General features: G+C 40.1%; 1 protein-coding gene across 7 annotated transcripts in view; it reads left to right on the forward strand.

Annotated features, from left to right (window-relative positions):
- The window catches only part of dgkd (diacylglycerol kinase delta), a 151005-nt gene that overhangs the window by 52261 nt on the left and 73834 nt on the right, over positions 1-24910 (forward strand). For 5 of the 7 annotated variants that reach the window (XR_015759222.1, XM_087993770.1, XM_043701899.2 and 2 more), the window contains exon 3: positions 80-160. Coding sequence is in view for 4 of the 7 variants with exons in the window: in XM_087993770.1 (XP_087849896.1) it covers positions 80-160 (81 nt within the window). In the remaining 3 variants the exon portion in view is untranslated. Of the gene's footprint in view, positions 1-79; positions 161-8651; positions 8916-19349; positions 19374-24910 lie in introns of those variants that run through there. The other 2 variants (XM_043701903.2, XM_043701904.2) reach the window with 2 other exon arrangements.

Below are 24910 nucleotides of genomic sequence, written 5' to 3' on the forward strand. Positions count from 1 at the left end.
TTCTCCCCCTGCTGGCTCAATGTATCATCAACAATAATGTGCTTACAATGAGTGTCTTTTGTTGTCTTTTTTCTTGTAGTCCATCATCTTTGATGAAGTGGATTTAACAGATGCCAGTGTTGCAGAATCCAGCACGAAAAATGTTAACAACAGTTTTACAGTGAGTTACTCTGGCATGAATCCTATTAAACAAGAATTTTGTTCTACCCATTAATGCTACTGAGAAAGGATTGTATGTTAATCATGAACACAGATAGCATAGACAACTGATCGTTTATTGGATAATTAGTCAAGTAGTTATACAAATTACACATTGCATTTTAAAATATATAAATTGCATCGCCTGATTGAATTCTATGCTAAACAGGAAACTTGCGTTGTATAGTGCCTGTCAAAACCCAGGATACCCCAAAGCACTTCACAGCCAAGTAAAAGCTTTTGAAGTACATCCACAATTATAATATAGGCCAAGGTGGATTCTGTTTATGTTGTCTAAAAAGATGTAATCTATTTTATTAATGTTAGCTGAGACATAATCTTTGGCAAGAACAGCTGCTGATTGAGCTGAAGCTTTTCTTCACTTAGAGAATCATTTCAAATCACAGATCCCTTCCCTATTGTAGAGATTGGAAGCAGTGAGCTGCAATGTAAGGTTGGAGGCATTGCAGTGGACATGTGTAGAAAACTAAGACATAGGGTAGAGGGATTACAGAGTTCCAGTTGAGAGGCATCCTGGAGGAATTTGCAGATTTTGAATTGCACCTGTCACATATAACACCAGTAAATTTGAGAGAACTGGTTCTACAGGTAACAAAAATTTTTATAATGTTTTTAGTGACATTTAGGCAGATAAATTCAGGTCCTGTTTGTAAGATTCCTAGTTTTCACCTTAGGATGTTGGTGATGGATTGAACATTGGTTTGAAGTTCAGGTTTGAGTAGGTTTACGCTAAATCTGCTTGCTCAAACAGAAAAAGATGAAAATACAATACCAGGCATAAGTGCTGACATTTAACAGGAAACATTGTAATTTAACATCAGTCTTTCTGGTATCAATGTGAGAAATGTTTGAATAGGTCTGAATATAAGAAGTATTGAACACCGGTTTCTTCTTTCTGTTATTACCAAATACCCCTCTGCAGTTAGACTGTGTCGTCAACTTCATTTTCATATGACAATAGACTAACAACAGGAAGGACAAACTGTTCCTCGGTATTTCTTACACCCAGATTTAGCCATAATTTCCGCTCTAATTTTAATTCCTAGGAAGTCTCCCAATTCCTACAGTAATTTCCAGGAAACCCATTTTATTTGGAATTTCATCACAAATGTAGTGGAATTATTTACTATTCAAACATTTCCTGGTTTTCATCTTTTCCAATGTGGGTTTTCACGAGGAGAGTGTTGGAAGCCTGAGCCTTTGATATTGATCCTCTTAATTGTATATTAAATGAGTTTAATTCTGCACTTGCAGTGTCAATGTGGGATTCCCTTGGGCACATATTAAAACACACTTACTAAAACTATGCAATGAGGACGTGTACGTTTGTAATGTTGAACTTTGCAAATATTTGTAAGATTGAATAAGGAGTGGCTCCGATACCGCACCACTGGTTTTCTAAAAGATAATATTAACATTATTTTGTTTTCTTGTCATGCAAGCCAAGCAGAGGAACTGATGAAACTATTTGGCACAAAACAAAGTGGAACCAAATTGCAAAGCTGGGTAACTTACATTCTCAGGGCACAGAGCAAATTGAGTCAGAAATTATCCAAAATAAAGAATTCTTTACAGCTCTGGAGAATAGACCAATGAAATAACTGAAGTAGTTTAATTGGGGTCATGGCCTGCTTCGTTGCAGCTGTGCTATAAACTGGCATAAATGTTTCTGACCTACAGTTCACACATTCTGTTGATACATTTTCTTGTATATCGAAGTTGGACTAAGGAGAAGTGACATTCAGATGCCAACAGCATTCTAATCTGTAAAAAAGACTCTTCTGGGTTATGTGACTCATCCTTTGTCATTAACTATGTTTAATTTCCACAGAAAATACTTCTAAAATTTCTTTAGTTGACTTTATTAGGACTATTTAGTGAACAGTAATCTGGAACACAACGCTGGAGTGAAGCAATTCAATTTAAGGTGATTAAACCACCACTTAGTCTTTAGCGAGGGCACTCCTCAGGACCACACAATATTGTCTGTGTCTCCCCACAAGTGCATAAAGAGTTTATACTGAGGCTGCAAAGGTAGAATTTAGCTGCATGCACACTCTGGCTTGGCCTGACCCTGTTTAGTAAGAACCACTCTCCATCTATATTAATGGTGGTCTCTGCTTCCAGAGATAAGCATTGCAGGATAAGATGCTCAAATGTATTAAAATGCACAGAACAGTATTGAAATCTGTCAACAGCTGGCTGAGTGTATGGGATCTTTTCCACATTTTGGAATGTCAATGAGTTTTGCCATACACTACACCTTCAGGGGTGGGTTTGAGCTGATGATTCTTGTATAGAATCAAGTCTATTAACTCTGCCAACTGAGTTGATTTTACTACCTGAATCTTTCACACATTTGGTGCAATTTATTTTTTCTCAATATCCTTCTTTAGCCTGCCTATTGGTCCTTTCAGTGCTTCCTAAATTCTCATTCCAAATCACTTATATAAATGACAAGCAACAGTGGACCCAGAACAGTGACCAACAGTGTTCTACAGAGATCAGTGCTGTGTCCACTGTTGTTTGTCATTTGTATAAATGATTTGGATGTGAATTTAGGAAGCATGGTTAATACGTTTTGTGGATGGCTCCAAAATTAGTGGTTTTGTGTACAGTGAAGATGGTTATGTAAGATTACAAAGTGACCTTGAACAATACGGCCAGTTGGTAGAGGTGTGGCAGGGGAGTTTAATTTGGATAAATGTGAGGTATTGAATTATGGTAAGACAAACATGGGCAGAACGTTTGCAAGTAATAGTAGAGTCCTGGGTATTGCTGTCAGAGAGACATAGGGGTCCAGGTGCATACTTCATTGAAAGTTGTATGACAGGTAGACAGGGTGGTAAAGAAGGCGTTTAGAAAGCTTGCCTTCATTTCTCAGATCAAGGAGTTGGAGCATCATGTTGTGAGATGTAGGTGAGACTACTTTCAGAGTACAGTGGCCAGTTAATTTCCGGAGGGTGCAGAAAAGATTTAATAGACTCAAATCTATACAAGAATCATCAGCTGAAACTCACCCCTGAAGGTGTAGTGTATGGCAAAACCCATTGACATTCCAAAATGTGGAAAAGATCCCATACAGGATTGGAGGTTTTGAGTTGTAAGAAGAAGCTGGATAAGTTGGGAGTTTTTTCATGGAGTGCAGGAAGTTGTGTGACTTTATAGAAGTTTATAAAATCATGAGGAGCATGGATAAGATGACTAGCAAAAATCTCCTAGATTACTTTTCCCTAGGAGTTCAACACTAGAGGGCATATTTTTAAGGTGAAGGTAGAAAAATTCAAAAGGACCTGAGGGGCAACCTTTTCATGCGGAGGGTGGTTTGTGTGTGGAATGAACTGCTAGAGGAAGTGGTAGATATAGGTATATTCACAACATTTAAAAGACGTTTGGACAGGTGCATGAATAAGAAAGCAGTGAGGGATAGGGCCAAACGCAGACGAATGGGATTACTTTAGTTTGGGAAACTTAGTCGACATGGATGAATTGGACTGAAGGGTCTGTTTCCATGCTATATGACGCAGTGACTTTATATGAAATTTTCATCATAGTGAAAAGCAGCAACATTCGCTCCCTAGTTCTTTCCAAAACATATACATGTTGTCATAGTGGGGCCACCAATGCTAACTGCAGCTGTTCAAGAAAAGGCTCCACATTTACAATTAGAACATCCAAAGATAAGTAATAAATATGACCAAAACGGAAAGTACTAGAGAAATGCATCTGTAGAAAGAAAAATGAATTTCTGACAAAGGATTATTGCATTCAAAAGATTAACTGTTTTTCACTGTACAGAAGCTGCCAGATCTCCTGAGTTTCTCCAGCACTTCCTGCTTTTGTTTCATTCAATAGATTTGACTAGTTGTCTTACTAAAATCATTTCTTTTTGGTCAAGTGTGCTCGAGGCCCACCTTGATTTTCTTTCCTGTTCACTATTGTATGCCATAGAGATTGCTTCTCTTGCCAGTTGTGGAAATTGCCAAATGTAAATCCACAGTTCAAATTAAAATAACAGAACCAATGAGGGTGATATAGGAGTCAGGCTAACACTTGTTGTACTGTCATAAAAAGACTTGTTTATCCATTGTACTGTGTAGTGTCAATAAGACTTTTCACTTTCTACCAGCACTTATATTGCTTTGCTTTCTTTCATTCCTGGAAATACAGTCAGACTGGCAGCATGCACACATAGGTCTCATTCATTGAAGTGGGAAACATTTCAGCACAAATGAATCTTCAATATGATCCATTACTGCCTCCGTATTTCCCATGGTAGTAATACCTTGCATTCCCACAACTGCCCATTATATGCTCAGTCAATAGAATCTTTACAAAACCCCCCCCTCCCCACGACAAACTGCAACATACTTGAGTGGATGTTCTACACCATTCTTGCTGAGTTCCTCAACTCTTTTCTCTTCTGCACATGTCTACAATTTCCCTTTATATTTTCCATCTCTCATACTGTGACAGATTCCAGTGATTCTGTCCATTTGACAGTCTATCGAACCTTACGCCCCATCAAGTTGGTTATTCCATCCAAAGCACTCCCCAGTGGTTAAGTTTTCCATTCTGTTTCTTTTTCTCTTGTCCATCTTATGGACTCCCACTGATATATCTAATCGATCTTTTATTAACTCAATTATATCTCGATTTGTTCTTTCCTCTGACTCATTTTAGCACATTCATTTCTTCACATTTCTTTGTAGGATGTTTTACCCCTCTATGAATGCATTTTGGAGGAGCATATTATCAATCTGACCGACAATAAGTCTTTCGCTACCAGTGAGACAGCCCTACCAATCGAAACTTTCCACTTTCTCATTTTTTCCTGTTCCTCAATTCTCCTACTTCTGCTTGTACATTTAAGCATCATATTCAAAATCCTCCATTCTTTTCTATTTTTCTTAAGATTGCTAGACCTGGTCAATTCAAAAGGCGTGTCTTTTATTCTTTGCACTGAAATTCCAACTCTTCCCTGACTAATAACAGACAGGCTGTCAAAAACAAAGATTGGTAATTGTGAAATCAACCTTAGAGCATGAGTGTCTGTGGCAGTTATGTGCAAACTGATTGTGTTCTTGCAGTTGAGGCAGTATGTTTACAGATAAAATCATACAGAGGAAATATCATTGTATGTATGCTGTGGTCTTCCTGACCTTTTGTTTGGAACGATGTAAAGGGACCTTTACTTTATATCAGCCCATACTTTGACTCAGGATGGTTGCTCTGGTATTGTAAGATGATTAGATACTCATTCACGCCTAAAGTTCTGCACAAATTTAAGTTTCTAGTCTCGTTTATATGATTAGTTAGGTAGCAAATGTCAGGGGAAATCCCAGGTCATGTTTGTGTAGCTTCTCAAAGTAGTTAGAAAAGAAAGGGTATTGTGTCAAAGCTAGGGAGAGCTTTGGACAATAATGAAATTAATAAAAATCTGTGATAACTTGCAACAGAGTTTGAATGCAAGTATAAAATTAGCTCAACCATACTCTTAAGGGTTAAGCTTCAGTGTTCCAGCAGTAGGATTTCCTGCTGTTTATGTTCCAGCCTACTGGACTTAAACTCACTTCCTCATTTCATCCTGTGAGTTTTTATCAGGATGCAGATTCTGACAAGAGGCCGACAACTTCAGACAGAGATTGTTAAAACTCAGTGGGGACAAGTGGGGAGGAATTATTCCTTTGCAAGTTTGTTTAATCATGATATGCCGATTCTGTAGTTTAAATTTCTAATATATCAAGCACTAGGTGTTGCAAAAATCACTCGCAATTTCAGGCAAGAAAAGATGCATGATTAAATATGAAAATTCAAAGGTTCCTGTTTGAGATCCATCATTGGTTTATGAAAATGCCATCTTGTTATGTAGCTTCCATTCAAATGCATTGGATATTATAAAGTTCATGTACTTATACTGTAGATAGAAAATAAAATTGCCAGTTATGTCTAATCAATTTCAGTATCTTTGTACTGATTTTTTTGTTTCTTTTTCTTTAATCTTATTCCATTTTTCCTCTATTTATCACCCTATAGCTCATTTGAAATTGAATTCATCCACTTTGTTCGGACTTTGAGCTGTTTTTTGCACTATCCTTCTTTAAGGAGATGTACATTTGTTTTTCCTGATCATGCAGATCTGTGAAACCCTGTTAAGGTCGTCAAACCACTTCCGTCTCGCACTTGAGCAACTCATGAGGTACAATATCATCAACGTTAAATCAGCAAGGTTAACTCGAACATGTACTTTGGACCAAATCTCATAATACAGAAATTACAACTCAGAGAAATGGGGGCAGTATGTCACAGGATCCTTATCCAACTACACACGTTTATTGGTATTCTGTAGTGCAGTGAGCATTTTATGAGGGCAACAGATTTAATTAAAAGTTTAACCTAATTGCTGCTGATCCCTAATATCATGCTCTCTCCAGTTACACATTTACTTTGCATATCTGCTGTCCCTATGCTGACATTTGAAACCAGGAATAGCTCTTAGATTGTTACCCTTGAAGTTCTCTTCTTCAGTCAGTCCCCTAAATTCCTTAAACACTTACTGCATGATCTCAGCAAAAGGCCGGACCAACGCAGTCAGTAACAAATTAAAAATTTTAACTAAGAGATTGACAGAATGGGTTGGAGAGATTTCTCGTAGTATATACCAAAGAGAGAGATCATTGCATTATTTATGGAAAAACCAAATAAACATTTGAAACAGAAGAAGATTACAAGCTGTCGAAGGAAGGGAGACTTGGGTAGAAATTTTGGATTGATGTAGGAAAGAGCCAGTACAAGCAATCACGGACGATATGGTATCCTTATGTAAGTCTCAACAGATCCATGATTCCAAATCCTATTTATCAATTCTTTTTGCAATTTTTCAACTTCCCTCCAAGGGAAGTATGAATCCAATGCAAAATGGGTCCATTATTTAGGTGAAGTGGGGCAGTATTCTGTGCAAATGAAATCTTCGGCTCATGTATGTTTTATTTGATCATTTTGAAAACTAACTTAAAAAATAACAACTTGACATTGAAATAATCTAAATATGTAATGCGTAGGATGTCAACTAGATGAAAATTGCCTTGGGATGCCAATGACGAAGGATGTACTCAAGAAGCAAATATAGCAATAATCAATTTCACACAAGACCAGAGGCATCAGAGAAAAACCAAATTAGTTCTGGTCGTTCAAGGGGCATCAATGTACAAGGATACGGCAAAATGAGGAGAAAGCCCCGTGCAAAGATCAAACCCATGTCATTGGTATCATTCTGTATCTCACTGTAGCAACTCGCAACTGAATTGACTGGTCCCCAGATTTGTCAGGACATGCTTTTTAGAAGGTACCTGAATATAATTGAAAAGCATCTATGCCAGGATAGTTCCATTCATTCTAAGCCACTGGCAGTAAATTAGATTAGATTAGATTACTTACAGTGTGGAAACAGGCCCTTCGGCCCAACAAGTCCACACCGACCCTCCGAAGAGCAACCCACCCAGACCCATTCCCCTACGTTTACCCCTTCACCTAACACTACGGGCAATTTAGCAGGGCCAATTCACCTAACCTGCACATTTTTGGACTGTGCGGGAAAACCAGAGCACTCGGAGGAAACCCACGCAGACACTGGGAGAATGTGCAAACTCCACACAGTTGCTTGAGGTGGGAAAATGAACCCAGTTCTCTGGCGCTGTGAGGCAGCAGTGCTAACCACTGTGGCACCGTTCCACCCCATTATGTGATGTATATTGTGGAGTACAAAGTCAAGTGTCTTGTCTGTCAATGCTGTTGTTGTAATTGAGGAAGTAGAGAGGACAATTTGGAAAACAACACCACTGATCTATGCTTTTGTGCAACGTAGAAGTAACTCAATGTTTGGGAGTTCTCACCTTCCAAACATTTGAGCTATGGCAATTGAGAGTTGATTTTTTTTCTCTGTGGGATAGGTAGCTGGATCCTTTGGTTTAATGACTGTTAATTGATAAAATGTTTAATTTAGAGCAATGTAATAGTTGGCAAGATAGAAAAAAATCAACAAGACTGTAACTAGAGTGAATAAATAAATGGGATGCCATTTAATCATCCCATTTTCTTGCAACAGTGTTGGTTTAAACTGATTTGCAAATTTCCCAGCAGTTCCAGCAATGACAGTGTTAAAAGGTTGGAGCAGCAGTTTGTCCTTGGTATTCTGAATGGATCAGTTCCGCTGCAAGGCATTCCCTATGGACTCAGATGCTATTTTGGTGTGTTTGTCTCTGACAAGCCTTTCTGTTTCTTTTAAAGGGTGTGGTTTAAAGATAGTGAAGAATGTGAAGTACCTCAGTTCTTTTGGTGCCTCATCTTGGAACTCTACAGCAATAGTCTTGCACCAGACTTGACTTTTCCACAGCAGGACGTGTACATTAGTCACTCAGCCAGGGCAACAGTCAGTTAAGACATGTGTCCCCAGAGTCATCCAGGACCTTGTGCTGCCTTACTGTTCCACTTGTAGGAGTGCCACAATAGGGCTGCTGCTCTATCTGGAGAGTTAAAGGGTTACTCCTAAAATTTCATGAAAGAGTTTCTTCACGTGGTGTGGGAGTTTTGGAAGAAGTCCAAAAAAAGAGAGAGGAGGCCTGAGTGCCAAGACTTTTCAGATTGTAGAAAGCAATGTGAACCCGGTCCATGATGGAGCACCCTGCAAGACATCAGTCGTAAGTTACGGCTTTCCCTCTTTCTCTCACTGTAGACTGGTTCTTTATGGGCTGAGAGTTCCCTTAAAAATTTTTAAATGAGCTTATATTTTGGATCTTGTATTGAAGAGTGCATGTGCTGAAGAGATTTTTCTGAGGGTGAATATTTGAGTTGAAGTTGGGAAATTTTTCGTGATGTGGGATTTGCAATCGGTTGCAAGAATTTATTTCTTTTTGATAAAACCTCAGCTTCACGTCCTCTAAAAGGAAAGTGGAAACACTGAGAAGCACAATTCTAGATACTGTCCATGCACATTTGAACTGTGTCATAAGAGCCCAATGGAGCTGTATAATACTTGACTAAATAGCTGGTGCATTTGGGCCTGTCACTGTGCAGGTGGGTTTAGATCAATTACTGTATAAACTGGGGTTGAGTTTTGATGGGTATAGGTCACTCACTATAACATTGTAAGCACAGTGCTAATGGGTACAGATCTATTACGAACTAATTAGTATTTTACACCCAAAGACTGAAGTTCTGTGCTAAAGACTGAAGGTCTGTTGCTGTATAATACTGTGTACAGAGCTGCTGAATGCTGACTGCAATTCTGTTAGTATAGTGCTTGATATAATGTTGATAGGTACTAGTTTGTCATGCTATATTATTGGGTGAAGATACTAATATATAGGCAACAAGTTAAGTATTGATGTGTAGAGTTTTGTCATGTAGAAGATTGGGTAAACGTTAAAGGTGTTTTTGTGTTATAAAATTGATCATCTATAATTGTACAACTTCCATGCTGCCGTTAAAAACAAAAGATTCAATCTCAGTGACGTCTGAGGGCATTTTTGAGAATCCTGTGATCAGTCATTAGAATGTAGACATAACTTCATTGTTGAGTTAATATATCATATCCTAATGTCATGACTCAGTAAAACGCCAAGCAGATTTCTTGCATTGCCAGGAAATCATGATATTTTAGGTTCAGCATTATCCCTTGAGACAGAATCTGTTGTACTTGGTAGAATGTAGAATATGATCCGAATACATTGATCTCATACGATTATCCTTGATTTCTCTATAACCTTTGACATAATAAACTACATCATTCCCCTCCACAGCCCTTACTGCCTTTAACTCATTGGGATTGTCCTCACTCAGTAATCTGATTAGAGCTTCTCAAGCAATAAATTTTCTTCTTGGACGCTATCCACTAATGCCCCAGAAATCATTCCTTGGCCTTTCTTGTTCTGTATGCTTTTGCTGAATGTGAAGTCCTTTTCCATGTGCATACTGATGAAACCTAACTTTACCTCTCTAACTTCACTTGATCCTTGTACTGCCTTTGTGTTGTCAGACTGCTTGACCAATATGTAGTTTTGGATGAATCAAAGTTTCCTCCAGTTGAATAGTAGGAAGACAGGAATCATCAGGACATCACCAAGAACCCTAAAATGAAAAGAAAGTGCTTCAGAAACTCAGCAACTCTTGCAGCGTCTGTGGAGTGAGAATGAGTTCACATTTCGAATCCAATTACTCTTCTTCAGGACCATGGACCTGCTTTATTGATTCTACTCTGCTCATTGTTTTAGATTCAACCAGCTCTGAACTGATATTCTGATTCCATGTATGTCGTCGTTTTCCTAAAGACTGCCCAATTTTACTTCTGCAACCTTGTCCACTTCCACCACTTTCTTCGACAATCGACTGCTGAAACTCTCATCCACGCCTACATCACCTTGGTATTTGACTATTCTTATCCTCACCTGATTAGTCTCCCATTCATCACCCTATATAAGACCATAGACCATAAGACATAGGAGCAGAAATTAGGCCTTTCAGTCCATCAAGACTGCTCCGCCATGGCTGATACGTTTCTGAACCCAATTCTCCTGCTTTCTCCCCGTAACCTTTGATCCCCTTGATACTCAAGAACCAGTCTTCCTTAGTCTTAAATATACTCAATGACCTGGCCTCCATACCCTTCTGTGATAATGAATTCCATAGATTCACCACTGTCAGGCTGAAGAAGTTTCTCCTTATTTCCATTCTGTAAGGTCTTCCCTTTACTCTAAGGCTGTGCCCTCTGGTCGTAGTCTCTCCTACCAATGGAAACATCTTCCCAACACTAGTCTATCCAGACCATTCAGCGTTCTGTATGTTTCAATTAGATTCCCCCCTCATCCTTGCTAAACTCCCATCGGGTATAGGCCTAGATTGTTCAAATGTTCCTCTTTTGTTAAGGTTTTCATTCCTGGGATATTCTTGTGAACATCTTCTCGGAGAAAGTGAGGACTGTAGATGCTGGAGATCAGAGCTGAAAATGTGTTGCTGGAAAAGCGCAGCAGGTCAGGCAGCATCCATTGAGCAGGAGAATCGACGTTTCGGGTGTGAGCCCTTCTTCAGAAATGAGGAAAGTGTGCCAAGCAGACTAAGATAAAAGGTAGGGAGGAGGGACTTGGGGGAGGGGCGTTGGCAATGCGATAGGTGGAAGGAGGTTGAGGTGAGGGTGATAGGCTGGAGTGGGGGTGGGGGCAGAGAGGTCAGGAAGAAGATTGCAGGTTAGGAAGGTGTTGCTAAATTCTAGGGTTGGGACTGCGACAAGGTGGGGGGAGGGGAAATGAGGAAGCTGGAGAAATTTGAGTTCATCCCTTGTGGTTGGAGGGTTCCTAGGCGAAAGATGAGGCGCTCTCCCTCCAGCCGTCGTGTTGCTATGGTCTGGCAATGGAGGGAGTCCAAGGACCTGCATGTCCTTGGTGGTGTGTGAAGGGGAGTTGAAGTGTTGAGCCACGGGGTGGTTGGGTTGGTTGGTCGGTCCGGGTGTCCCAGAGGTGTTCTCTGAAACGTTCCACAAGTAGGCGGCCTGTCTCCCCAATATAGAGGAGGCCACATCAGGTACAGCTGATGCAGTAAACGATGTGTGTGGAGGTGCAGGTGAACTTGTGTTGGATATGGAAGGATCCCTTGGGGCCTTGGAGGGAAGTAAGGGGGAGATGTGGGCGCAAGTTTTGCATTTCTTGCGGTTGCAGAGGAAGGTGCCGGGAGTGGAGGTTGGGTTGGTGGGGGGTGTGGAGGGAATCATGGAGGGAGTGGTCTTTTCGGAACGCTGATAGGGGAGGGGAGGGAAATATATCCCTGGTGGTGGGGTCCGTTTGGAGATGGCGGAAATGATGACGGATGATACGATGTATATGGAGGTTGGTGGGGTGGTAGGTGAGGACCAGTGGGGTTCGGTCCTGGTGGCAATTGGAGGGGCGGGACCCTTCCGAGACCTCTCCATTTCTATCGCGGGCCACCGAATCAACACAGACATTTACTATAAACCGACCGACTCCCACAGCTACCTAGACTACATCTCCTCCCACCCTGCCCCCTGTAAAAACGCCATCCCATATTCCCGATTCCTTCATCTCCGCCGCATCTGCTCCCATGAGGACCAGTTCCAATACCGAACAACCCAGATGGCCTCCTTCTTCAAAGACCGCAATTTCCCCCCAGACGTGATCGACGATGCTCTCCACCGCATCTCCTCCACTTCCTGCTCCTCCGCCCATGAGCCCCGCTCCTCCAATCACCACCAGGACCGAACCCCACTATTCCTCGCCTACCACCCCACCAACCTCCATATACATCATATCATCCATCGTCATTTCCGCCACCTCCAAACGGGCCCCACCACCAGGGATATATTTCCCTCCCCTCGCCTATCAGCGTTCCGAAAAGACCACTCCCTCCATGATTCCCTCCACACCCTCCACCAACCCAACCTCCACTCCCGGCACCTTCCCCTGCAACCCCACGAAATGCAAAACTTGCGCCCACACCTCCCCCCTTACTTCCCTCCAAGGGCCCAGGGATCCTTCCATATCCGCCACAAGTTCACCTGCACCTCCACACATCATTTACTGCATCCGCTGCACCTGATGTGGCCTCCTCTATATTGGGGAGACAGGCCGCCTACTTGCGGAACATTTCAGAGAACACCTCTGGGACACCCGGACCAACCAACCCAACCACCCCGTGGCTCAACACTTCAACTCCCCCTCCCACTCCACCAAGGACATGCAGGTCCTTGGACTCCTCCATCGCCAGACCATAGCAACACGACGGCTGGAGGAAGAGCGCCTCATCTTCCGCCTAGGAACCCTCCAACCACAAGGGATGAACTCAGATTTCTCCAGTTTCCTCATTTCCCCTCCCCCCACCTTGTCTTAGTCCCAACCTGCGAACTTAGCACCAGCTTCCTAACCTGCAATCTTCTTCCTGACCTCTCTGCCCCCACCCCCATTCCGGCCTATTCCCTCACCTTAACCTCCTTCCACCGATCACATTTCCAACGCCCCTCCTCTCTACCTTTTATCTTAGCCTGCTTGGCACACTTTCCTCATTCCTGAAGAAGGGCTCATGCCTGAAACGTTGATTCTCCTGCTCCTTGGATGCTGCTTGACCTGCTGTGCTTTTCCAGCAACACATTTTCAGCTCATATTCTTGTGAACCTCCTCTGAACACGCTCCAGGACTAGTACATCCTTCCTGAGATATGGGGCCCAAAACTGCACACAATACTCCAAATGTGGTCTGAGCAGAGCCTTATCGAGCCTCAGAAGTACATCTTTGCTTTTATATTGAAGTCCTCTCAAAATAAATGCCAACAATGCATTTGTCTTCCTAACTTCTGACTCAACCTGCAAATTTACCTCGAGAGAATCCTGGACTAGAAGACACACATATCTTTGCACTTCAGATTTCTGAATTTTTTTCCCCATTTAGAAAATAGTCCATGCATCTATTCTTCCTACCAAAGTGCATGACCTCACACTTTCCAAGGTTTTACTCCATCTGCCCACTTCTTTGCCCACTCTCCTAACCTGTCCAAATCCTTCTGCAGCCTCCCCGCCACCTCAATGCTTCCTGTCATTTTAACTATCTTTGTATTGTCTGCAAACTTAGCCAGAATAGCCTCAGTTCCTTCACCTAGATCACTAATGTATAACATGAAAAGTTATGGTCCCAACACTGAGCCTTGTGGAACACCACTTGTCACCGGCTGTCAGCATGAGAAGAACCCTTTTATCCCCACTTTCTGTTTTCTGTATCTGTATCAAGCTTCTATCTGTACTAGCACCTTGCCTCTAACACCGTGGGCTCTTATCTGACACTCAGTAGCATCCTGTGCTGCATCTTGTCAAAGGCCTTCTAGAAGTCCAGGTCGATAACATCCATTGGTTCTTTTTGGTCTAATCTGTTCGTTACTTCCTCAAAGCATTCTAGCAGATTTATCAGGCATGACCTCCCTTTGATGAAACAATACTGACTTTGCCCTATTTTACCATAGGGCCCTTCCTGAAGAAGGGCTTATACCCGAAACGTCGATTCTCCTGTTCCCTGGATGCTGCCTGACCTGCTGCACTGTTCCAGCAACACATTTTCAGCTCTGATCTCCAGCATCTGCAGACCTCACTTTCTCCTCCTATTTTACCATACACTTCCAAGTATTCAAAAATCTCATCCTCCACAATGGATTCCAAGATCTTACCCATGACCAACATTAAGCTAATCTGTCTGTAATTTTCCGTCTTTTGCCTTACTCCTTTTTTAAACGGGTATCAAGGTAGCAATTTTCCAGTCCTCTGGGACCCTCCCTGATTCTATCAATTCCTGAAAGATCACCACTAACCCCTACACTACCTCTTCAGCTATCTCCCTTAGAACTCTGGGGTGTAGTCCATCCGGTCCAGGTGATTTATCCACCTTCAGGCCATTCAGTTTTTCTGGCACCTTCTCCTTGGTGATGGCCACCATCCTTCACTCTGTCCCCTCACTCTTGATTTTTTGGGATATTACTCTTGTCTTCCACTGTGAAGATTGACACAAAGTAATTATTCAGTTCCTCAGCCACTTCCTTGCTCCCCACTACTATCTCTCCAGCGTCATTTTCCAGTGGCCCAATGTCTGCTTTTGCCTCTGTTTTGCCCTTTATATTAGATTAGTTACATTTATCCCTTCACGTAACACTATGGGCAATTTAGCATGGCCAATTCACCTGACCCGCACAGTTTTGGACTGTGGGAGGAAACCGGAGCACCTGGAGAAAACGGGCGCAGACACGGGGCGAATGTGCAAACTCCACACAGACAGTTGCCTGAGGCGGGAATTGAACCCGGGTCTCTGGCGCTGTGAGGCAGCAGTGCTAACCACTGTGCCACCGTGCCGCCCACAAAGAAACTAAACAAACTCTTACAGTCTTCTTCCTTATTTCTTATTTTGTTGCCTGCTGTTGGTCTTTGTAAGCTTCCCAATCCTCTAGTTACCCACTGTCCTTAGCCACTGTCCTTTCTCTTTTGCTTTTATGCTATCCCTGACTTCCATAGTCAGCCATGGTCGCCTCATCCTCCTTGTACCATGCTTCTTTGCCCTCGGGATGAATCTCTGTTGTGTCTCCTGAATTACTCCCAGAAACTCCTGCCATTGCTGTTCCACTGCCTTTCCTGCAAGACTCCACTCCTAGTCAATTCTACCCAGCTCCTCCCTTATGCCTCTCTTGTTTTATATTCAGCTGTAATACCATTACTTCTGATTCTATCTTCTCCCTCTCAAATTGCAGAGTAAATTCAAACATTATGATCACTGCCTCCTAAGGGTTCCTTCATCTTAAGCTCCCTTATCAAGTCTGCGTCATTGTACAACACTAAATCCAGTATTGCTTATTCCCTTGTGAGAAGCTGCTCCAGAAAGCCATCTCGTGGACATTCCACAAATTCCTTTTCTTGCAATCCACTGCCAACCTAATTTTCCCAGTTCACACGCATATTGAAATCCCCCATGATCACTGTAACTTTGCCTCTCCTACACATGTCTTCTGTCTCCTATCTACATAGATTTCAGCTCATTCATACTACTGCTTTCCTACGCTGCTCATCTATCATCTATGATCTTGTTGATCATACAGTGTCTCTCAATTCCTCAATGTCTCAAACTTAAAATTCTTATCCTTGTATTCACATCCCTTTATGGTCTTTCCCATTTCCAATTGTAATCTCGTCGAGTCCTGAAACTGTTTTTGATTTCTGTATCTCAGAATCTGATCTCACTTCACCAACCAATGATGTCCGTGTCTTCAGTTCTCTGGACCCCTGCTGTGGAATCTTGTCCAAATTCCCTATGCCTTCTCTCCTCCTCCATTAAAGCCTCTTTGCAATCTTTGATCAGGCTTCTCCTAATGTCTGTTTAATTATCTTGGCATGTATTTTTGTATTTTTACTCCTCTGTAAAGTTGTTCAAATTATCTTTCTTTAAAGATATTGTGTTGTTGGTGCCCAGAGTATTCCACAGCATAAAGTGAGTGTTAGAACCCATAGTATTACACAATATCAGTTGAATATCAGTACTCAACAAATCATTTAACATTAAATATTTCTTTTGGTGCATCAAGCTTTTCCGCACAATAAACATGGATGAGCAGCCAGATTGTTAATCAAAATATTTCATAGCCTAAACATGTACTAGTGCCCAGGTATTGAACAGCTTAAAATACATATTTCAATCAAATTTCTCACACATGGAGTGTCACACCATATTAAACATGTATTAGTCTGCATATTGTTGCACAACATTAATTATAAATTAAATTGTAAATTACACAGTAGTGTAAAAATTAAATGGCTGTTCGCACCTAGAGTATTGAAGTGTATTAAGTGCATAATGCCACCCAACATGTTGGACGACATGAAAATAGGTATAACAATCCAGAGTATCACAATGTTAAACATACTGTTACCCAAAGTAACACATAGTATTGATCATTTATTCCAGTATATGCAATAGCCAACATTGATAGATATTTATTACAGGTGTAACAAACAACACTTATTTAAACCTGGACTATTAGTTGGAACACCATACAGTATTAAACACAGCTTTGTTTTAATAAAAGTAAGGGTTTGTATTTTTAGGGTCTTTCATGACCTGAGGACATCTCACAACAATTCAAAGTCAGTGAAGTACTTTTGAAATATAGTCACTGTTGTAATGTAGGACACAACGTTCAGAAATAGCATGTGATAATGACCAGAAATCTTTTTCAAAGATTTTGATTGATGGATAAATGTTTCCCAAGACACTCTGTGGAACTTACCTGTGCTTATTCAAAATAGTGTCAAGGAATCCTTTATGTCCACTTCAGAGGGTAGTTAGGGACTCAATTTAACAGCTCATTTTAAAGACCACTCTTTGAACAGTGCAGTATGCCCTTAGTATTGAACTGGAGTATCAGTCTTGACTCTGTGATTAAATTTCTGGAATGGAACTTAAATTCACACCTGATTAACTTCTGAACTGAGAATTCTACCACTGAACCATGGGTTTACATTTTTGAGCGCTGCTGAAAAAGAGAGATATGCTCTCAAGACTCTCTTTGTCTTGCACTCATCAAGTCAAATGCAAGAATGTCAAATTTCAAAAATCACAATTTATCCTGCACTAGAATAAGGTGCTAATTGGTAAAGTTGACTCTGATTGGTTGAAATTTTCCTATTGAGAATGCAGCAGCAAATTATTGTCCACTGTGATTTTGTTCAATTCAGTGATGCATTACCTCTTCCTTTTTTCTGCAGAGGATAGATCTCTGTGTACAACTGTGTGTAGTTTCTAGCATGATTAAATGAGCCACATTGACTTACCATGGTTTCAGTATGTACTATCTACAGGGTATGTTGTCGCATTGTTTTCAGAAGTACCTCAAAACTTAATAAAGAAAGCCAAGGGTATCAGGTATTTGGGAACTCTATTACATCCAAGTTCCTCTCCAAGGCCCATGTCCTGACTTGGGCATTCCTTCGTTATAACAAAATTCTAAACAACTTCACCTTCAGTACATAAGCTACATAAACTGCTTTCAACATATAAACTGCATCAGTTCAAGAAGACAGCCCACAAACACTTTGTCAATGACAGTTAGGCTTGTACAGTATATGCCAGACTTGCCATCAGTGCCACATCCCAAAGAATCGTTTACTGAATACTCCATAGAATGATAGTCCTCATCAATTTCTTATCTCTATGAACCTTCTGTTCTACAAATTACATGGTGGCATAGTTTAAAACATGGTTTTATCTCTGATAATGCTAACCAGGAATTCACAGGAAGCATGTAGGTGTCTTAGAAATTGAAGAGGAAGGAACGTGGGTTTGTTTGTCACAATCGCAGTTAATAATTGCTTTTGCATAAGTGTGTTTTGATTTGAATATTACATAACTAGCCATAGGATTATACCAAAAGAAAAAATGCTGGAAAATCTCAGCAGGTCTGGCAGCATCTGTGAGGAGAGAAAAAAGCTGACGTTTCAAGTCTAACTGACCCTTTGTGAAAGCTTTGTCCAGCAACACATTTTTTAGTTCTGATCTCCAGCATCTGCAGTCCTCACTTTCTCATGGGATTATACTAACGTGAGATGTATGCATGAACACCTGAAGGAAGTACTCTATCATTTGATCTATTGATGATGGTCAGGATGAGAGCAAGAAGTCACAACTGCATTGTGCTGAGAAACAGACTTGAAAACAGGACTTGTTGTTTCAGTCTATTCAGTGTGTTAAAGTGGAGGCGACATCTGAACTGGTTTTAGTGCCAAGCAACAACACCAAACTATTAAGATGTTTGTGCTCCTTAATTGTCAATGTGGGTAATGTAGTTGCTACATTGTATGTGAGGTAAATGGATAAATATGGACATTCATTGCCAGTGATTAAATAGTTGTGAGAAGTTACATTTAGGCGATCAGGCACCATAAGGCGAGTAATTGATAGTTGTTTAGCAATAAGTTTCAGAAATAAGACTCTGCCACAGAGTAAGAATTATTTGAAAATTGAATCAAAAGCTACTTTTTAACATTTGCAATTTTTAAACAAATGTTTTGGTTAAAGTTGATAGTTCCTCTCGCTCCTTTTACTTGGCTGGTTAAGATAACAGCTGACAGATAATAACCCGCTATGGTGAAGAAAGGATTTTTTTAATTAACTTTGCTAATCTGCTGTGGTACTGCTTACAGGTATTCCTGGGATTCAAGTAGTTCTATTTTGTTTAGTTGCTCCCGATCATTTCCTATTGGGAAGCCACCTGAATTGTTTGAGGCTAATTATAGCTGTTTAAAGTTTACAATTTGGATTGACACCTATTTAGTGCTCCTCCTTATTACCTCAGGCTGTAAGTGCCAGCAGGAAATGACTAACTTTCTTTCTAATTTGATATGCGTTTCTTAAAATTATTTAACTATGACTTGTTCACGTCACATTTTTACAAAATGTGACATCCTGTATGTGGCAAGTAAATGGAAACTGGTTGGGTGATGAGGAGCCCAGCTGATTTTAACTCTTAAACCTCCTCTACACTCCACTGGCCAGCTGCCTGTTGTTGCATGCGGAAAGCGGCAGTCACCAACAGTAGAAAGTCTGTCTTCACTGAAGATATCCAGTGACACTCAAGTAAGTGCAGGTTGTAATTTGACAGTCTCTCATGGGTGCTTCTACAGGTACTAAAATCATGATTTTAACAAATCTCTTCCTGCAAACAGGGTTTCACCGAGCAGATGTCTTTTTCAATTAGTGATTGACAACCATTGGATTCTTTGAATGTGGAGTTGCATGAAGTTTAAGGCACTTAACCAATTTGGGCAGGTGCCTTAGCCACCCAAAAGAAAATAGCATTGATCTCACAGGAAATTTACCCACTCAACTTTAATGGCTTGTCTTCATGGCTTTCCCTAAAATGGTGAGAGTTAAGTTCTGCTCTCCCTCTATTAAAGTCAAAGCTCCAGCATTAATACTGGTAACAATGTTCACCTCAAGACCAAATATGTTATCTGTATCATGCTTATGTCGATAAACTTCACTTTGCTCAATCCTCCACTACCTTCTATCTCCTATCTCCTCCTGCTTTGCGTTGAACTCTGAGTCTGTATGAGTGGAGATATTCTCCCCCATGCTGGGAAGCAGTTGCATGAAAGAAAGAAAGAGCAGTAGCTCCAAGCAAAGACAGGAATGCTTTAGCAGCACCTACAACTACTAGTCCCCTGAACTCTACAAAAAACTCCGCAACACCTTAGTGAACTTAGCCACCATGCAGAGAACAGGCCAGCAAGGAATGAGAAACAGCCATGAAAATGTAAAAATATGATGAGGATGGAGTATTGAAATTTAAAGGTCTGTAGCAATGGGAATTCCAATTTAAGAACAAAAACAAGATCAAAACCAGTAACAGCAGGCAACTGGATTCAAATAGAAGTTTGGGTGTCATAAAAAAATTGGGTGAAGAAAAACACAGGGCATTGCAACCAAGTTCAAAAGGATGTAGAAAACCAAATCAAAGGGGGTTGAAACCAGTGCTTAATGAAAAATCCAGAAAAAAAGTAAAGGCGTAAAATGTGGTACTTCGCAAAAGAAGTGAGGATCGGGCCTGATAAAAATGGGACAAAATTGTGACTTTAGTAATACTGGAAGGATTTTTAATAAGAACCAGGAAATGGGGCTTCAAATAGACATGGAAGGCACAATAATGAAAATTCAGAATTCACTGAATAAACCAGGAAGCTGAAAGTACTGAGAGCAGGAAAATGCAAATCAAAAATAGCGAAGGAAACCAATGCTTTAAAAAAAGCATCAAGCAAGGGAAAAAGACTAAGATCAGAGCCTCAATAATAGATCAAGAATAAACATAAAATTAGTTACTTTTGTCGGAAATATTTTAAAAACTAGCCGACAGCGAGGCTTGGAATGCGATTAGAGACAGAATCGGCACTCTTGATACAAGTATAACCGGTAAGTCAGGATTTAATGTTGAAAAGTGCCATGCCAGTAACAGCGACTGCTGTCATAGAAATGTAATGTGTATATCTTAACATGGGATTTGCATGTGAAGCATTTGCATGGGTATGTAACATATGTAATTTTATTATTATTTTATAGATATATAAATTGGGCTTCATTCAGTGTCATGTGTACTTTAAGTGTGAAACTGAGGGCTTAATTGATGGTGGAAACATTATGCAGTTCATACAATCATGAAAACTTCACAGTTACTATCAGGCATGAACCTTTACCACTTAAATGTATGTAACTCCAGCACTAATTTGATTTTCCATTTAAAGTCTAGGTTCTCTACTATTAAACCCACAATTTCTGATATGGAGCTGAATCAACTGAAGTCAGGTTAAAAGATAATGACGTATATATGTTTGAATTTACTGGTGTGCTTCACATATCCATATTTGTTTCGCTTTCTGCTTGGAATGTATAAACATCATCCTGCTGATTACTAGCCTATGTGCCTTAGGCAAACAGTCACACTATGCCATTACTCTGATCTGGATTCAGATTCAGTTCGGTGCCAGGTAATGGATCTCAAAGCAACCTGAATATCAATGTTTTCCTTATTGGAATCATCTACAAAAATAATGGTGTTTGTACACTCTTAAAATCAGCAGTTATAGTACTCATCAAAATCAGCTATTTTAAACAAAGTATATTAGTCAGAAATACGATAGAAATTTGGAACACTGGCTTAAATTTTGATGTTCATTGCAATGACTGTTCATTTGCCTAGCTGGGCATGTAATAATTTGTACACCAACACTGATCTTGCCAAATCTGTACTTAGAAAATATGCAAATTCACATCACTTTGAGGGAAGTGGTTCACGAGGACACACAAACCAAATTCACAGGGATTAGGAAGTCTTAGCTTTCAGTCTAGCAGGAAAAGTTAAAAAGGAAATTCCAGGTTGACTCCTGAATGTACTGTCTTTTATCATATTGGATCGTGTTCTGCTAATATAGTTTTTGCACCTATTCAGTGCCTATTCCTTCCTCAAATAGCTTTTGATTTGTCAGTAAAATCAAGACTCTCTTGCAAATTCACAACTTCCTTGGAATGCATGTCCTACATTTTTTATATACTTGCATGGGATGTGGGCATAGCTAACAAGGCCAGTATTTGTTTTCAAATCTGAATGCCTGGAACTGAGTGACAGACTAGATCATTTCCAAGGGCAGTTAATAACCAACCACATTTCTACTTTAGGGTAACATGTAGTCCACACCAAGTAAACATGACACATTTCCTCCTCTAATGGAATTGAACCAGATGGGCCTTATGGCAATCAACAAGGATTACATGGTTGCCATTAAGTTAGTTTGTTAATTCTCAATTTTTTATTGAATTCATTTTTCTACCATGGTGGGATTCAAATCTATCTTCTCAGAATATTATTTTAGGGCCTCTGGATTCATAGTCTAGTAATATTACCACGACAGCACCACCTACCCTTGAACAAATATGAAAAAGTTGTTTTCAGGTACTTCTCAGAAAATGTTTACTTAACTCTGAAGATTTTATTTTATATTAAATATTCATATTCGGTCACGTTAAAGATACTGATTGCGGGATATTTGAAGATTTTTGAGCTTTTATTGGAAAGTGGAGAACACATGCACTCATAGTAAGTGAGCAGCATGGTCAATTATAGCAGTATAAAGCAAAGAGGTAGGGATAAAGCATGTTCCTAGAAAAGAGCATTTTTCATATATGTGACCCAAAGTCAGGAGATTCAGTAACGACTAAACTTTAGATTAACTTGAGTCTTGACTCCGTTATCAGGTCTCCATTTATACCTAACCTTGCCTTTGTATTTGGTGCATTTATGGTTCTCATTACTCTAGGGTGACATCTGTATCTTGGCTTCCTATATTTAAATTGTAAGATCTACTATTGTGTTCCTATAATAGAATTATAAATACACAAAAACAACTATCCAAAATCAACTGACAAGATAGGGAAATAGTTTTAGCAATATTAGCCACAAGACCAAAAGCAAGGAGTTCACACTCCAATAATCAAAAGTGCAGAAAGAACAAATATGGAAGCATGAAACTCAATTTGCTTTCTTATGGGAATATTAATAAGCCTTAGTTTGAAATGTAACCAGGATGACACTTACTTTGGGACAGTGGTGTGTGGAGATCAAGTACCTTTGAGTACCATCTTATGGGCTTGCTTTTATCATCACAGACAAGATAAGATAAACTAACTGTAGTTCAGACGATCATAAGGCTGCCATCTCATTAACAGAGCCGACAGGTGTGAACCATCTGGTAAGCCCCAGCTTCATGTAACTTGTTAGAAACTAAATAAGTATTTATAAACCAATTGCCAGTCTGTATTGTTTTAAGTTTGAGTAAAAATAACTCATACTTTTGAGACTAAATATCATAATTTGTATGGGTTTGTCTCTTGATTTGAAAGACAAAGTAGCAGGATGTTTGCATTTCTGCCTCTCAAGCCAGAACTGACTTTTCTATCTCTAAGCATCATTCAGCTACTTATCATTCTACCAGCAATTACAGTTTCATTAGATTAGATTAGATTCCCTACAGTCCATACTGATTCTCTGAAGAGTAACGCACCTAGACACATTTCCGTCTGACTAATGCACCTAACATGATGGGCAGTTTAGCATGGGCAGTTCACCTGACCTGCACGTCTTTGGACTGTGGGAGGAAACCAGAGCACCCGGAGGAAACCCACGCAGACACGGGGAGAATGTGCAAACTCCACACAGACTGTTGCCCGAGACTGGAATCGAACCTGGGACCCTGGTGCTGTGAGGCAGCAGTGCTAACCACTGAGCCATCGTGCTGCCTGAGTCTTTCAGGATATTGTAGCTTTAAGTTGTAAGTTAGCAATAGCTGCTGCCACTTTTCTAAAATAGTTTATTTTGGTCAATTCAGTCAACTAGATCCTGAAATTATTTTGTGATTCATTGAAAAAGCTTCATGAAAGCATTATCTGTTTTATGTTGATGATTCTTGAGATTTATGGCCACCTCTTTAAATTATGTCAATGAACAGCTATAAAATTAAAGTATTGGTGTATGTATAAATGGGACAAGCCAACAGTAAGGGTGTTGAATAAAGACTTTGTGAAAATTGACATGTCCATATCTTCATTATTAACGTTCTGGTTTTGTATGTGTAGTCACTGTGGTGGTTTGGCACATTTATTGTCAGTGATCTGTTGCAAGAGTGAGGCTTGGATTTTAAAAGATATGAAAAAAATAGGCCGCAGAGACTTTGGATTTTATTTGAACATACTGGGGGCTATTTCTAAATATGAATTAAAAAAAAACATCTCTGGAAAACAGTAGAGCCTCAACAACAAGAGATTTTAGGTAAGGGGTAGAAGGTTGAGAGGTAATGGGAGAAAACATTTATTCATCCAGAGAATGTCCGAGGCTAACCTGGATATTGAAATAGTTAAGTCGAGAGATGACAAATACATGGATGAAGATATCAGCAACAAACGAACTGAGGCAAGGGCAGAGTCAGTCCATCTGGCAGAGGTGGAATAAGCAGTCTTCCTTATGGCATTAATCTAGAAGTTTTTCTGGGGTTTAAAAATGAAAATGTAACTAAAGCCTGATTGAAGTCCGTTTTCAGACAAGATGATTGCATTTTACCTACAAAAGCAGCTTACGTTTACAGATTGCTTTTAAGTGATTAAAATATCCCAAAACAATTCACAAAAGTGTAATCGGACAAAATTTGGTGTTCAGCCAAAGAAGGTCATTATTAGCTTGGTCAATAAGATAGGTTTTAGGAAAGGAAGGTGGACTTGCATTTACATAGTGCTGTTTGTGTCCTCAGGATGTCACAAAATATTTCATCCCTTTGAACTTCAGTTTTAATGTGGGAAACATTACAGGAGTGCCTTAAAGAAGGTGAGGTGGAGAGACTAAAAGGCTTTTTGCAAGAATTACAGTTTTGTCATCAAGATAACTAAAGATATAAGTGATGGGGTGAAGAAAGTAGGTTCTGCACAAGTTGGGTCACACTTGTTGATAGAGTTACATGGAAACAGACCCTTCGGTCCAACTCGTCCATGCCGACCAAATGTCATAGAAAATTCTAGTCCCATTTGCCATAATTTGGCCCATATCTCTCTAAATCCTTACCATTCATATAGCCATC

The sequence above is a fragment of the Chiloscyllium plagiosum genome, unplaced genomic scaffold (genome assembly GCF_037043375.1).
Source record: "Chiloscyllium plagiosum isolate Xiang-an unplaced genomic scaffold, Cpla_swu_hap1 HiC_scaffold_13, whole genome shotgun sequence".
In the NCBI taxonomy this organism is placed as follows: Eukaryota; Metazoa; Chordata; class Chondrichthyes; order Orectolobiformes; family Hemiscylliidae; genus Chiloscyllium; species Chiloscyllium plagiosum.